The sequence below is a fragment of the Heterodontus francisci genome, chromosome 11, assembly GCF_036365525.1.
Source record: "Heterodontus francisci isolate sHetFra1 chromosome 11, sHetFra1.hap1, whole genome shotgun sequence".
In the NCBI taxonomy this organism is placed as follows: Eukaryota; Metazoa; Chordata; class Chondrichthyes; order Heterodontiformes; family Heterodontidae; genus Heterodontus; species Heterodontus francisci.
The window spans coordinates 32009379-32026055 of record NC_090381.1 but is presented as its reverse complement, the minus strand read 5'-3'; the positions used below and the strand labels follow the sequence as shown (position 1 = coordinate 32026055).

At 43.4% G+C, this 16677-nt stretch overlaps 1 protein-coding gene across 3 annotated transcripts in view; it reads right to left on the bottom strand.

The window, feature by feature from the left end:
- The window catches only part of yeats2 (YEATS domain containing 2), a 228750-nt gene that overhangs the window by 172200 nt on the left and 39873 nt on the right, over nucleotides 1-16677 (bottom strand). For all 3 annotated transcript variants that reach the window (XM_068041935.1, XM_068041936.1, XM_068041937.1), the window contains exons 7-13: nucleotides 16331-16492; nucleotides 15394-15505; nucleotides 12189-12233; nucleotides 10797-11070; nucleotides 8868-9113; nucleotides 6058-6216; nucleotides 4814-4908 (exon numbers count right to left, since the gene is read on the bottom strand). In XM_068041935.1, the coding sequence (XP_067898036.1) occupies nucleotides 4814-4908; nucleotides 6058-6216; nucleotides 8868-9113; nucleotides 10797-11070; nucleotides 12189-12233; nucleotides 15394-15505; nucleotides 16331-16492 (1093 nt within the window). The remainder of the gene's footprint in view (nucleotides 1-4813; nucleotides 4909-6057; nucleotides 6217-8867; nucleotides 9114-10796; nucleotides 11071-12188; nucleotides 12234-15393; nucleotides 15506-16330; nucleotides 16493-16677) is intronic.

Genomic DNA, 16677 nt, shown 5'->3' with positions numbered 1-16677 from the left:
TTTTGTCTCTGGTGTAACTAAAATTATAGCTGCTGGGTTACAAACCCAACTTGTCTTTATATAGCGCTTTTAACGTCGTTAAACATCCCAAGGCACTTCACAGAATGTAATCAAACAAAATTAAGACAGGTGACTAAACGTTGATCAAAAAGGCAGGTTTGAAGGAGGGACTTAAAGGAGGAGAGAGGTAGAGAGGATTAGGGAAGGAATTCCAGAGCTTAGGGCCTTGGCAATTCAAGACATGGCCACCAACAGTGGAGTGAAGAAAGTCGAGCATGTGCAAGGCGCCCGGGATTGGAGAAACGCAGCATGCTTGAGAGCATTATAGGGCAGGAGACGTTACATGGAATTGGGGGGTGGGGGTGGGTGAGGATTTGAAAACAAGGATGAACATTTTTAAATTGAGGCTTTGCCAGTACAGTATAAAGGCAGCAATTTCCAATATCTGTTTAACCTGTATACAGCCACCTCCAGTACAATGTACAGGCAGTGATTTCCAGTATCTGTTTAACCAGTATACAGCCACCTCCAGTACAATGTACAGGCAGTGATTTCCAGTATCTGGTTAACCAGTATACAGCCACCTCCAGTACAATGTACAGGCACTGATTTCCAGTATCTGTTTACAGCCACCTCCAGTACAGTGTACAGGCACTGATTTCCAGTATCTGTTTACAGCCACCTCCAGTACAGTGTACAAGCAGTGATTTCCAGTATCTGTTTAACCAGTATACAGCCACCTCCAGTACAATGTACAGGCACTGATTTCCAGTATCTGTTTACAGCCACCTCCAGTACAGTGTACAGGCACTGATTTCCAGTATCTGTTTACAGCCACCTCCAGTACAGTGTACAGGCAGTGATTTCCAGTATCTGGTTAACCAGTATACAGCCACCTCCAGTACAGTGTACAGGCAGTGATTTCCAGTATCTGGTTAACCAGCATACAGCCACCTCCAGTACAGTGTACAGGCAGTGATTTCCAGTATCTGGTTAACCAGCATACAGCCACCTCCAGTACAGTGTACAGGCACTGATTTCCAGTATCTGTTTAACCAGTATACAGCCACCTCCAGTACAATGTACAGGCACTGATTTCCAGTATCTGTTTACAGCCACCTCCAGTACAGTGTACAGGCACTGATTTCCAGTATCTGTTTACAGCCACCTCCAGTACAATGTACAAGCAGTGATTTCCAGTATCTGTTTAACCAGTATACAGCCACCTCCAGTACAGTGTACAGGCAGTGATTTCCAGTATCTGGTTAACCAGCATACAGCCACCTCCAGTACAATGTACAGGCACTGATTTCCAGTATCTGTTTACAGCCACCTCCAGTACAGTGTACAGGCACTGATTTCCAGTATCTGTTTACAGCCACCTCCAGTACAGTGTACAAGCAGTGATTTCCAGTATCTGTTTAACCAGTATACAGCCACCTCCAGTACAATGTACAGGCACTGATTTCCAGTATCTGTTTACAGCCGCCTCCAGTAGTGTACAGGCAGTGATTTCCAGTATCTGTTTAACCTGTATACAGATGCCTTCAGTACAGCATACAGGCAGAGATTTCCAATATCTGTTTAACCTGTATACATCCACCTCCAGCACAGTATACAGGCAGTGATTTCCAGTATCTCTTTAACCCGTATACAGCTGCCTCCAGTATAGCGGACAGGCAGTAATTTCCTAAATCTGCATAACCAGTATACAGCCACCTCCAGTACAGTGTACAGGCAGTGATTTCCAGTATCTGTTTAGCCTGTATACATCCACCTCCAGCACAGTATACAGGCAGTGATTTCCAATATCTGTTTAACCTGTATACATCCACCTCCAGCACAGTATACAGGCAGTGATTTCCAGTATCTGTTTAACCTGTATACAGCCACCTCCAGCACAGTATACAGGCAAGTGATTTCCTACATCTGCGTAACCGGTATACAGCCACCTCCAGGACAGTGTACAGGCAGTGATTTCCAGTATCTGTTTCACCTGTATACAGCCACCTCCAGTACAGTGTACAGGCAGTGATTTCCAGTATCTGTTTAACCTGTATACAGCCACCTCCAGTACAGCGTACAGGCAGTGATTTCCAGTATCTGTTTAACCTGTATACAGCCACCTTCAGTACAGCATACAGGCCTGTGATTTCCAGTATCTGTTTAACCTGTATACAGCCACCTCCAGTACAGCGTACAGGCAGTGATTTCCAGTATCTGTTTAACCTGTATACAGCCACCTTCAGTACAGCATACAGGCCTGTGATTTCCAGTATCTGTTTAACCTGTATACAGCCACCTCCAGCACAGTATACAGGCAGTGATTTCCAGTATCTGTTTAACCTGTATACAGCCACCTTCAGTACAGCATACAGGCAAGTGATTTCCAGTATCTGTTTAACCTGTATACAGCCACCTTCAGTACAGCATACAGGCCTGTGATTTCCAGTATCTGTTTAACCTGTATACAGCCACCTCCAGCACAGTATACAGGCAATGATTTCCAGTATCTGTTTAACTTGTATACAGCCACCTTCAGTACAGCATACAGGCAAGTGATTTCCAGTATCTGTTTAACCTGTATACAGCTGCCTTCAGTACAGCGTACAGGCAGTGATTTCCAATATCTGTTTCACCTGTATACATCCACCTCCAGCACAGTATACAGGCAGTGATTTCCAGTATCTGTTTAACGTGTATACAGCCACCTCCAGTACAGTATACAGGCAGTGATTTCCAGTATCTGCTTAACCTGTATACAGCCACCTTCAGTACAGCATACAGGCAAGTGATTTCCAGTATCTGTTTAACCTGTATACAGCTGCCTTCAGTACAGCATACAGGCAGAGATTTCCAGTATCTGTTTAACCTGTATACAGCCACCCCCAGTACAGTATACAGGCAGTGATTTCCAGTATCTGCTTAACCTGTATACAGCCACCTTCAGTACAGCATACAGGCAAGTGATTTCCAGTATCTGTTTAACCTGTATACATCCACCTCCAGCACAGTATACAGGCAGTGATTTCCAGTATCTGTTTAACCTGTATACAGCCACCTCCAGTACAGTATACAGGCAGTGAGTTCCAGTATCTGTTTAACCTGTATACAGCCACCTCCAGTACAGTATACAGGCAGTGAGTTCCAGTATCTGTTTAACCTGTATAGAGCCACCTCCAGTACAGCGTACAGGCAGTGATTTCCAGTATCTGTTTAACCTGTATACAGCCACTTTCAGTACAGCGTACAGGCAGTGATTTCCAATATCTGTTTAACGTGTATATAGCCGCCTCCGGTAGTATACAGGCAGTGATTTCCAGTATCTGCTTAACCTGTATACAGCCACCTCCAGTATAGTGGACAAGCAGTAATTTCCTAAATCCGTGTAACCGGTATACAGCCACCTCCAGTACAGTGTATAGGCAGTGATTTCCAGTATCTGTTTAACCTGTAAACATCTGTCTTCAGTACAGCGTACAGGCAGTGATCTCCAGTATGTTTAACTTGTATACATTCACCTCCACACAGTATACAGGCAGTGATTTCCAGTATCTGTTTAACCTGTATACAGCCACCTCCATACAGTATACAGGCAGTGATTTCCAGTATTTTATTAATCTGTATCGAGCCACCTCCAGCACAGCATGCAGGCAGTGACTTCCAGTATCTGTTTGACCTGTATTACAGCCACCTCCAGTGCAATGTACAGGCAGAGAATTCCAGTATCTGTTGAGCAACATCTAACCATCGTCAGTCCAATATTCCAGACACTACAGACAGTGATATCCAGTTGCTCGAATCAGTAAGCACAGAAGGGAGCAAAAGGGCCCATCTTGTCTGTGCCAGCTCTTAGGAAGCACTCTCCAATTAGTCCTACTCTCCTTTGCTTTCCTTATAACAATTGAATATTTTGTTTTCCAAGTATTTATCCAATTTCCTTTTGAAGATTATTATTGAATCTGCTTTCAGCACCCTATCTGGCCTTGCAGTCCAGACCATAACAATGGGCGGCACAGTGGCGCAGTGGTTAGCACCGCAGCCTCACAGCTCCAGCGACCTGGGTTCAATTCTGGGTACTGCCTGTGTGGAGTTTGCAAGTTCTCCCTGTGTCTGCGTGGGTTTTCTCCGGGTGCTCTGGTTTCCTCCCACATGCCAAAGACTTGCAGGTTGATAAGTTAATTGGCCATTATAAATTGCCCCTAGTATATGTAGGTGGTAGGGAAATATAGGGACAGGTGGGGATGTGGTAGGAATATGGAATTAGTGTAGGGTTAGTATAAATGGGTGGTTGATGGTCGGCACAGACTCGGTGGGCCGAAGGGCCTGTTTCAGTGCTGTATATCTAAAACTAACTCAATGCATAAAAGAAATCCTCAGCTCCCCTCTGTTTATTTTTTCACTCACCTTAAATCTGTGCTCACTGGTTATCGACTGTCCTGTGAGTGGAAACGGTTTTTCCTTTATTACACTATCAAAACCATTCCAAATTTTTCCAGGAAAGGTCCTGGCTGTGTAACTCTGGAAGGGCCAGGAATGAAGTTCCTCCCACCACCCCCGAGTCTGGAGTTACCAAGATTCCTTCTCTGCTCTCTGATCAACGACAGTGCACAGCTATTGCTAATCTTCCCAAGGTCAGGCATCCAAGCCAGTTTAGTACAGTGCTGATTAACACCATGGTGAAAGAAGTGGCTCCAGTAGGCACCCATAACCTACACCAACCCCACTATTCCTTGGTGAGAAAGAAGATCCAGAATGGGATGTACCCTCGCTCGGTAACAAAGCCAGTTTCAACGGGATAGGAAAACCTTACCTTCACAGTTGTTGCAATGAAGCTGCTGCCGTGGATTTTTGGGATGGGTGAACGTGCACCTTGTGAAATGCCTGTCTGCTTTGCCGTGGGGCTCCCTGCTTCAAACAAAACAGAGAGATAAATAAATCAGCCTGAATTTGAAAAAGCACAGGGTTAACTGTGAGTTGAGATTTTATTTACAAAATCTTTAAATAACCCATGAATGGAGAGAGCAACTGGTTCACCGTTAAGTCCATGCACTGAACTAACTTTACATCAGTAAGATCTGCCTATTTTTTTTTATTTGTTCATGGAATGTGGACGTCACTGGCTAGGCCAGCATTTGTTGCCCATCCCTAATTGCTCTTGAATTGAGTGGCTTGCTCAGCCATTTCAGAGGGCATTTAATACAGCCATCTGTATATTCAGGTGGGAGTCCCAAAGGAATAACCAGCTGTGTTAAATTTGTCTTTAATCATTTTCTCTTTAGCTCCACTTATCCGAATTGTTCCATCCTGTTTTGAAGGTGCACACTCTTGCTGACCACCATTTTACCATTTAAAATTGAAGGGTTAATGTCTTTGCGATATCAGCAGAGAGGTATTCCAGACATATACGTTTGATTTGCTGGTCTCCCACAGCAGAATTTCAGCACCACTGTATTTTGTTTCTAAATTTTTTGCTTTTTGGCCAAAAATTATGCTGTAAGCATCTTGGTAAAGAAATGTAGTTCACATGGGTTAAACTCGTGTATCAACTGCACTGCACATGTGACTGTGTGTCTAGCATAGCATTCAGCTCAGTTATAAATGAGCCTCACCTTCCATACTAGTGTCGTGGGCATGGGGGGGTGGGGGGGAGCGGTGGGGAGCAATAAACTATTTCACACTGGTCCATTCACTGCAATGCAGTGTGGCTGACTAACCAGGCAGCAATAACGCCTGGCATCATTCCCTATCGACCTCCAGATCATACATCAGCTCCATCCCAGCTCTGGAGCACAGCCAGAATCTGAAGGCTGCTGTTATCTCTGCTGTAGACTGACAGCAAGGTATTCCTCAAGGTAGCCAGCTTTTCTGAAGCTATTGACATCACACTGTAGCAAGCCCTGAGCATGCAATATGAAACATGTTAGACGTAATCAGTGGTTTATCTTTGTTGCTAATGCAATGACACGAATAAAACAATGGATGGGATCGCCAATCGTAATCAACAGTCGAGAGAGCGAGAGAGAGAGAGAGAGAGAGCGCGAGAGGGTCCATAACCTGTGTTTGATGTTGGCACTCCAATCACTTGTCCAGGTTTGTCCACTATAATGTAGGGGTTACTTATGACAGAGATGGACGATCCTTGCTTCATGTGGACAGGAGTAGAGGTCGCAGTGCGTGGCAAAGGAGAGTGACTGGGAGTTGAGATTGGCGACCCTACAGTAAGATAAAACAATTATTGTACTCGCCAGCATCTTAAATTTCAAGTAACAGATCCCATTCTTTCAAGTAGCCACATTATGAGCTCCCCCTACAAACCAGTGGGTATAGGCATCAGCCAATGGTGGACTAAGCCAAACAGTGCAAAACAACCATGCTTTCCAATATTTCTGCCCATTTGATCCTCCTCATTATCCCCATGCTTTCCATTATTTCTGCCCATTTGATCCTCCTCATTATCCCCATGCTTTCCATTATTTCTGCCCATTTGATCCTCCTCATTATCCCCATGCTTTCCATTATTTCTTTTTTTTCCAAAATTACAGCAATTCTGCCATTCTCAGTCTTGAATTTCTTTTTCTATAATTCCTGCATTTCCATCCCTATCATTCCCATCCTGTCCATCATTTTGTCATGTGTCATTGTCAGTTGGTAGCACTCTCACCTCCAAGTCATAAGATTCAAGTCTCACTCCAGGGACCTGATCATCAACATTTCGGCCAACACTCCAGTGCAGTACTGAGGGAGTACTGCACTGTCAGAGGTGCTATCTATCGGCTAAGATGTTAAATCGGGGCCCCATCTGCCCTCTCATGTTGACGTAAAAGATCCCAGGGCATTATTTCAAAGAAGACCAGTCAGTTTAACCTTGGTAGTGGTGGTGGTGGTGGAACGCCTTTTAGAAACGATAATTGTGGATAAAATTAACAGACACTTGGACAAATGTGGATTCATTATGGAAAGACAACAAGGATTTGTTGAAGGCAAATCATGTTTAACTAACTTGATTGAGTTTTTTGATGAAATAACAGAGAAGGTTGATCAGGGTAATGCATTGATATGGTGTATATGGACTTCCAAAAGACACCTGATAAAGTGCTGCATAATAGACTTGCCTCAGCCAAGTTCAAGCCCATGGAATAAAAGGGGCAGTGCCAGCATGGATACGAAATTGGCTGAGTGACAGGAAACAGACAGCAGTGGTGAACAGCTGTTTTTCAGTCTGGAGGAAGGCATAAAGTGGGGTTTCCCAAGAGTCAGTACTAGCACCACTGCTTTTCTTGATATATATTAATGACCTAGACTTGGATTTGTACAGGGAACAATTTCCAAAATTTGCAGATGAGACAAAATTGTAAAGTATTGCGAACTCTGAGGAGGATAGTGATAGACTTCAAGACACAGACATGGCAGATGAAGTATAAAGCAGAGAAGTCCAAAATCACATATTTTTGTAGAAAGAATGAGAGGCAATATGAACAAAAGGATACAATTCTAATGAAGGTGCAGAAACAGAGATATCTGGGGTTATATGTGCACAAATCATTGAAGGTGACAGGGCAGGATCATGGGCTTTATAAATAGAGGCATAGAGTACAAAAGCAAGGAACTTATAATAAAACTTTATGAAACACTGGTTTTGCTTCAACCAGAGTGTCGTGCCCAATTCTGGTAACTGCACTTTAAGAAGGGTGTGAAGGCTTTAGAGAGGGTGCAGAAAAGATTTACGATAATAGTTCTAGGGATGAAAGGCTTCAGTTATGTGATTAGATTGGAGAAGCTAGAGAAGAGAAGGTTGGGAGGAGATTTGGTAGAGGTGTTCAAAATCATGAGGGGTCTAGACAGAGTAGATAGAGAGAAACGGTTTCCATTGGCAGAAGGATTGAGAAGCAGAAGACACCAATTTAAGGTGCTTGGCAAAAGAATCAAAGGCAACATGAAGAAAAACTTTTTTTTTTAATGCAGTAAGTAGTTAGGATCTGAAATGCACTGCCTGGAAGGGTGGTGGAGGTAGATTTAATTGTGGTTTTCAAAAGGGAACTGGATAACCACCTGGAGGGAAAAAATATGCAAGGCTACAGGGAAAGGTAATGGGGTGGAGGACTAGCTAAATTGCTCTTGCAGAGAGCCAGCATGGCTCGACAAGACGCATGGCCTCCTTCTGTGCTGTAACCGTTCCATGATTCTATAATAAGAGCAAGGCGTCCTGAGCCAACAGTTATTCCTCAACCAATATCACTAAAATAGATTATCTGGTCATTATCTCAAATGCCTTTTGTGGGACCTCGGCTTTACACAAATTGGCTACTGGGTTTCCTACATTACAACAGTGTTTCGCTGGCTGTAAAGTGGTTTGGAATGTCCTGAGGTCATGAAGGCACTATAGTGTTGCAGGTCTTTCTATCATTTCATCCTTTCCATTATTGCATTCTTATCATCATTCCTACCCATACCAAGATTCCATCCTTTCCAATTTTCCATCCTTTTCATTATTCCCATCTCTCCATGATTCCCATCCTTTCTATAAATGTTGTGTTTATGTTGAAAGAGTTGTTTGCTGAAGATATCACTGGGGGAAACAGAGACCTCTGAAAGTACATAGCAGGGCAATCAGCATGTGGAAGAGAAAGTGTCTGGTGGAATAACCCAACCTCTCTCCTCTCTTTGCTTTAGTCAATCTATAAAGGACCTCTCTTCCCTCGTCTCATCAGTGCTGATATAGTCTAACATTGCATATTCCAGAATTTCCCTTTTTAAGTCCACAATTCCTTATAACATTTTTTTCTCCCTCATGGTGTGGCTCACACTGTGCTTTCAGATTTTCCTGCACTGCGCGTTTTACCTCTTAAAGTTCAGAATACAAGTACCTGACACAATTTTGCAGCTCATGGTGATGGGCTGAAAGGACTTCCCCGGAGAGTCAGCAGGACTGGGGAGCTGCCCCTGAGGGACAATCTTGCAGCTGGCTGTGATTGGTTGGAATGCAGAGTTGCCATGTGACCCGAACGTGACCTTCTGAGTGGCCACTGGCCTGGTTGGTATGCACTCCAGGGAAGACCGTCCTGAGTGACTGCTGGAAACCACTTCATTTTTAGCAGGCAGTTCCACCTGAACTGAAAATACAAAATAAAGAAACAAAAGCATATTCCATTAATACTAGAGGATTGAAGTCTCCAAGAATCCTGCATAATTCCTTTTCTTCAAGATTTATTCATGTACAAATGTAAAACCTTCCCCAACCATAGGAATGTAGGAGCCTGTTCTGTTATTCACTTAGACCATGGATGATCTGTATCTTAACTCCATTTACCCAGATTGGTTCCAAATCCCATGATACCTTTGCCTAACAAGAATCTATCAATCTCAGTTTTGAAGTGTTCAACTGAACTAGTCTCAAAAGCTCTTTGGGGGAAGAGAATCCCTCAGCTTTACTACCATTTGTGTGAAGAAGTGCTTCTTGACATCACCCTTGAATGGCCTAGTTCTAATTTTAAGATTACACTCCCTTGTTCCAGACACTACTACCAAAGAAAACAGTTTCCCTCTATCTACCCTATCAAATCCTTTAATTATTTTAGACAACTCAATCATATCAACCCTTAATCTTACTCAAGGAAATACAAGGCTAGTCTATGTGACCATCTAAAGTATATTAAGCAGCTTCATTTCCCAGCTTGTGCTGAGAAAGATACTCCAGATCAAAGCAGAGGTTGGGACACCACAATTGTCCTCAGTGCCCGCAGGCTTGGGGGATGGGAATTAAAGCATTTATTTGTTCTCCTTCTCTCCTGAAGGTTGCTTCCATGGGTCTTCCGGGACCTCACTCTAACAACCAATTGTTCCATGGCAGTACTGAGTTGTAACTTGTAAATTCAGCCTTTCAACTGCAGTATTTTAAATAAATGATCCCCTTATTGCTACACGCTTTTCATTAACAAGCCCCACCTGCCTCTTTAGGAGACTATACAAAATGATCCCGACAGACAAAACTCAAGAGGAATCACTTTTACAAACAACACAAAGCACCTGGGCCTTCAGGTTCTGCTATGCAATACATTAAACAGCTGTGTGTCCCTGTCTGATCAGGAGCATGTATGAACAAACGTGTCCCTCAGCGTTTGGTTTGAATTTTTACAAAAGTGTACGTCTGGCTCCATGTTCGTTTCAGGATTTGTACATCCATGTACTTGGGTGTGTGTGTGTGTGTGTGTGTGTGTGTGTGTGTGTGCGTGCGTGCGTGCGTGCGTGCGTGCGTGCGTGCGTGCGTGCGTGCGTGCGTGTGTGTGATTTCATGTTTGCTTTGAGTTTGTACATATGTGTTTGGCTCAATGTTTGATTTCAAGGTTTGTACATATGTACGTGGCTCCAGTGTTTAGTTTCAGAGGTTGTACATATCTGTGTGGGTCCATGTTTGGTTTCAGGGTTTGTATGTACATGTGTGTGACTCTTTGGTTGCTTTGGGATTTGTAAAGACGTTTGTGTATGGGGTATGTGTATGTGTGACTTCATATTTGGTTTTGAGTATTGTACACACATGTACGTAACTCTGCTTGGTTTTGCGGTTTGTACATACATGTGTGGGTCCATTTTTCTTTCAGGCTTGTACATCTGTGTGTCTGACTCCTTGTTTGATTTTGGGACCTGTACATACATGTCTGGCTTTGTGTTTAATTTTGGGGGTTATACATATGTGCTTGGCCCCATGTTTGGTTTGTGGTTTGCACATATGCAAGCATGGCTCCGTGTTTGGTTTTGGGGTTTGTACATAGACGTGCATGGCTCAAGACCTATCTTACCTCTTTCTGAAGTGACTCCTAAAGAGTTATGTGACTGTTTTCCAGAAGCAGAGCTCAAAGATGCTAAAGACACATGCACTCCTCCTGCTGATGTCATTGGGGGTGTGGAGGACATTGCAGGTTGCAAGGGTGTGACAGACTGAGAGGTCCTGCTGCAGGAGGAGGAGCAGGAGGAGGATGAGGAAAGAAGTACTCCTGTGGAGCCAGAAGGAGGCAGTGGCCTGGGAAGGTAGTCCTCCCCAAGTGTGTCTCGGTGCAGTTCAACATCCACCACCTGTTTTAGGAGAACACACAGATAACAGCGTCATTACAGAGCACAAATGCTGACTTTTCAAATAGACAGGTGACAGAAACATGCACAGAGCCAGTGTGAGCACATGAATAGGCTACAATCTAACAGAGAAATATTCACAACAACAACTTGCACCGATATAGTGCCTTTAATGTAATAAAACATCCCAAAGATCTTCACAGGAGAGCTATCAAAGAAAATCAAACAAACCAAGCCACATAAAGATATGTTAGGACAGGTGATCACAAGCTTAGTAAAACAGGTAGGTTTTAATGAGCATCTTAGGAGGATAGAGAGGCTTAAAAAAGATATAAAAGTTTTTTAAAAAGTAAAAAGTTTAGGGAGGGAATTCCAGAACTTAGGGCCTAGATAGCTGAAGACACAGCAGCCAATGGTGGAGCGATAAAAATCGGCGATTCGTTAGAGGCCAGATTTGGAGGAGTGCAGAGATCTGGGAGGGTTGTAGCTCTGCAGGAGATTACAGAGATGATGAGGGGTGAGACTACTGATTTCAAAACAAGAATGAGAATTTTAAAATTGAGCCATTGCCAGACTACACTCCACCAGCCTAGAAATGATGTTGGTGATATTACTGGGCGAAAGCACACTTAGCTGGCCTAACTGGCCACTACTTTAAAGCAGACACTCACCTCTATTTAAACAGGTTAACATCAGCACTACAAAAGTAGTCAGAGGAAAGTCACACTGCAGGTTAAGCATTCGTCTAATTATCACACACAATAATTTCCAGGTTATTAACTTATAAATGAGAGATTTAATTTTTCAAGTGAGAAGCTGTCAGCCATGGCAGCAGTAGAGCTGCTCCAAACCTCCGGGAAGGAAATGAAGAAAATCCCAACTGGGATTCCTCCTGCTGATCCCCTAACACAGACCCTTGTTGGCTGTGATTCCCTCAGCGTCGGGTGGCTGACCCACACTCATTGACCAGGTTCAAATCTGAGCAATGGTCACATGGGTGAAATCAGATCCCAAGGTGTCAGTACCTTCACAGCAGAAAGGACTAAGTGGAGTAAAAGAATGAGGAAGCTGCAGAGGAAAAAGGAGAGATACCAAGAGAGAGGAGAGAGATCAAAGCATACCGTTTCTGCACCAAGTGTCTGCAAGCCAGTGTATGTTCTATCCAGCTGTGGAAAAAACATCAAAAGCAGATCAGTAAAGTGAAAGACAGCTATGTGCATTCAACATAAGTACTGAAAAAAGGAAACGGTGATCGAGGGAACTGAACAGAAAAGTGGGTCAGTCACTGACCTTTTCCCGCTGGGACCTCGGATCAGATCCAGCCCAAACTGATGCCATGTTCATGGGCTAGATTTTCCACCCAGTGAGTAGGTATGGCCAAACAATTAGGTATAAAGTCTCTCCTCTATGCTGACAGGCTGTAAAGTGAGTTTGGACAGTCTCAATCATAAGCCTACAGCACAATACAGGCCCCAATTTGGCAAACTCATGGAGATGACGGTTGATATCAGAAACAGAAATGTCGCACTGGATTAGAATGGAATCAAATATCTCAGATACAGTAGAAGACGCTTCATTATGCATCCACCATCTGTAACCTGGAAGCACTTAGTGAGTCAGAGTTTTGCACTGTGTTTATATAGTGTCAGCTTGTCTCAGTGGTAGCACTTTGACCTCTCAGCCAGGTCATGGGTTCAAGCTCCACTCCAAGACATGAGCACATCATCTAGGTTGACACCAGTGCATACTAATGGGGTGTTCAAGCATCAGAGGTGCCATCTTTTAGATGGGACATTAAACTGAGGCCCTGACTGTCTTTTTAGGAAGGAATAAAAGATCCTACAGTGCTACTTAATGAGCAGCAGGAAATCCATCCAAAATCTTGGGAAATATTTATCCCTCAAGCAACACTGTCAAAAACAGACTGATTGCTTATTCATTTCATTACTGTTTGTGGGAGCTTGCTGTGAGAAAACTGGCTGCTGTGTTTTCTTACATTACAACAGTAACTACACTTCAGATGTACTTCATTGGCTGTGAAGTACTCTGAGATATCATGAGGATGTGAAACGTGTCCTATAAATACAATTTTTTCTCTTTGTTGCACCTAAACTGCACTATACCTCAACGAGGAGTGCTCATTTGAACAGTATAGAAAGAGCTTTACTTTGTATTTAACCCGTGTTGTATTTCACCTGTGAGAGATCGATGTGGCAGTGTGGCATGAGATTTATTTTGTATTTGATTGACCGGCAGCTCTATTAGGCAGGACTTTCTGCCTCAAGGAGGTGGAAGTCCCACCCAAGACCAATTAAGGTCCTGGGGACAGTAAAATCCTGATCTGGCTCCCCAGGCCCGACGGAGGCAGGCTCGCCACTGACTTTTCGGCTAGTGGATGGGGCCCCCTGCCCAACGAAAAATTCTGGCCAATACTCCAGTTGAGGTCAAACCAGTGTTTTATAAAGATTCACTATAACTTACTTGCTTTTGTACCCGTATGCCTTCTTAACTGCTTTCTCAACCTGCCCTACCACCTTCAACGTTTTGTGCACATGTAACCCCAGGGCCCCTCTGTTCCTGCAGCACTTTTAGAACTGTATCCTTTATTTCATATTACCTTTCCTCATTCTTCCTACCAAAATGAATCACTTCTTACTTCTCTGCATTAAATTTCATCTGCCAAATGTCTGCCCATTCCTGCAGCCTATGTCCCCTTGAAGTCTATCAGAATCCTCCTCGCAGTTCACAATACTTCCAATTTTTTTGTGTGATCTGCAAATTTTGAAATTGTGCCCTGCACACCCAAGTCATTAACATAGATCAAGAAAAGCAGTGGTCCGAATATCAACACATGGGGAACCCCACTATGTACCTTCCACCAGTCAGAAAAACAACCATTCACCACTACTCTCCGTTTCCTGTCACTCAACCAAATTTGTCTCCTTGCTACCACTGTCCCTTTCGTTCCATGGGCTTTAACTTTGCTGACGAGCCTGTTAATATGGCACTTTATCAAACGCCTTTTGGAAGTCCATGTAAACCATATCAACTGAATTACCGTCATCAACCCTCTCTTTTACCTCATCGAAAAACTCAATCAAGTTAGTTAAACACTATTTGCCCTTAACAAATCCATGCTGGCTTTTCTTAATTAATTCACACTTGTCCAAGTGACTTAATTTTGTCAAAAGGCATGGTTAATGTACGTGATGCATCCTACATCACAGTGACAACTGGAATTAACATCTCTATGACGCGGTAAATTATTGGTAATTTTGTTTTGTGGTCTCATGGCCACAACAAACTGAATTAAAACTTGTCCGAAATTCACTTCAGTTCAATTGGCTTTTATATCTACCCGAGAGTTCAGACACAGCTTGACATTTATGTGAAAGATGACACCTCTAACACTACAACACTCCCTCACAAGTGTTGGCCTAGATTATGTGCTGAAGAGTATGACGTATAACGTGAACCCACAACCTTTTGACTCCGAAGCAAAGGTGCTACCAAATGACACCTAATAATTTAAAAGAAAAATTTATCTTCTTAGGGGTTGGTGCATCACAGTACCTTTCATTATTCACAGAAGAAACTCAACTCACTGGTGACAGCACCAGGAGTTGGGTCAAAGGTTAATGTTCACTCCTCACACATGGGATCTTCAAGACAATGAGAGCAGCTAACAGATAGAGTTCAAAACTAAAACAAAATCAAAAAGGAGAAGCAGGATTTATCATGAGAATTTTAGAATTCTTTTCTTCCCATATTATTCTATGATTCCCAAAGTGGGAAGGATGGGAGAAGATACAGGTGTCGCAGAATGCTTCAGCTAGGGAGCAAACTCCCAGCTGGGGGACACACTACTGGCTGGAGGTCAATCATTTCTGAACGTGCATGCGTTTAAGTGCTCTGTTTGAAAACACTGTCCAGTTAAACGCAAACTAAGGAGACTGCACAATGTTGCTTTAATTGGAACTAGATGTGGAGATCACAGTAAAAATAAACAGGAGTCGGCCATTCAGCTCCTGAAACCTGCTCTGCAATTCAACTGGATCAATGCTGATCTGTACCTCAACTCCACTTACCCTTGCTCCACATCTCTTGATACTCTTACCGAATAAAAATCTACTGATCTCAGCCTTGAAAGCTCCATTTGTTCCAGCATCTTGATCTGATCACAATGATGAAATAATTGTGCCCCCTTATTCCAAACCCAATCTGTGTTACTAACTGCGGCACACAGATTAACAAGAGAAAACATAAGAGAACAGCACAGATTGTACAGTATGTCTGGGTCACAGCTTCATCCAAGAACTGCTGTACCTTCAGCTGGTGAATGATGTCTATACCCTTGTTGCGCAGATCCTTGAAGTGGATCTGGATACGTACAGGAAATTCACCCCAGCCTCGTCTGGTCAGGTGAAATGGTGGCTCTCTAAACAGAAAAAAAATCCCAAAAAGATTACTTGTTCAACACCAAAAATCATTTAGACAAAACAACAACAACAAAGCAGTGCCGATCTGATCCTCAAAACTTATTATTCACTTCTCCATCTTCTACTGAATCTGACAACACAACCTAGCTCTGGGTGTCACACCCAAGACAAATACTCTGCACACAAGCAATGTGCTGAAAGAGGAGAGGGAGCACATCGACTTTGGTTCATAGAGACCTTTGGGCACCCAAGGCCTGGAATTGGCTGTGTTGTGCTGTATCTGACCTGTGAATGTTTGATGGGACAGCGTAAAGGGAACTTTACTCTGTATTTAGCTCATGCTTGAGCTGACACGGTTTCCTGCTTCAAATTATCTGCACTGTACCTCATGAACTCCAAACCTAATAGCAGGTTCCAGTCTGTGACGTTGCTCAGAGAGTCTGGGAACCAAAGATTCAGGTGTTTCTGAGAGGATGTGATACAAATGATACTCAGCCAAAGACTTTTTCCTCACAAACTCAAAGATAAAATGGCCAACCTTGCTACATAATCGAGGGGCATGGAAACAAACCAATTTGTTTCAAACAAAAAACATTCTCCACTCTACATTCATTGGGTAATAAATGCTATTATAATTTATAGAAATTTTAGTTAAGGTCCACAGTTCATTACCCACTGGCCTCGTGCGCTAGTTTTGGCAGAACATAACTCACAGTCCCTGGTTCTGTACAAACTACCTGACTGCCTTCCTGATTTTAAACAACAGGAACAGATTGCCTAGCCCTGAGCAGGAGTGAAGCCAGAGATGAGATTCAGAGCCACACCTGACTTCCACCAAGTCGTTTGGCTTGTAGCTGGGGTGTAGGAAAAACCAAACCTTCTTCACAAAATGGTTGATCGTGGGCTCCTTCCGTGAACCTCGCACATAAACCATCCACTTATGGGTGGATTGATCGTTCTCCTCCCTCTTGTCTGGCGGAATATATCTGTAAAATAACAAATTAGTCAATTAAAGAGACAACCGGCATCGACCCTGCCAACTAATCCCCTCAACTTCTTTCAGGATGTCACAGATGAAGGGAGTGGAGCTCCAATGGTGGTATCTTTCTGAGAAAAGGAGCTGAAAGTAGCCCAGGGAGACTGGGAAAGGGGGCAGACTGAGCCCAGGGAG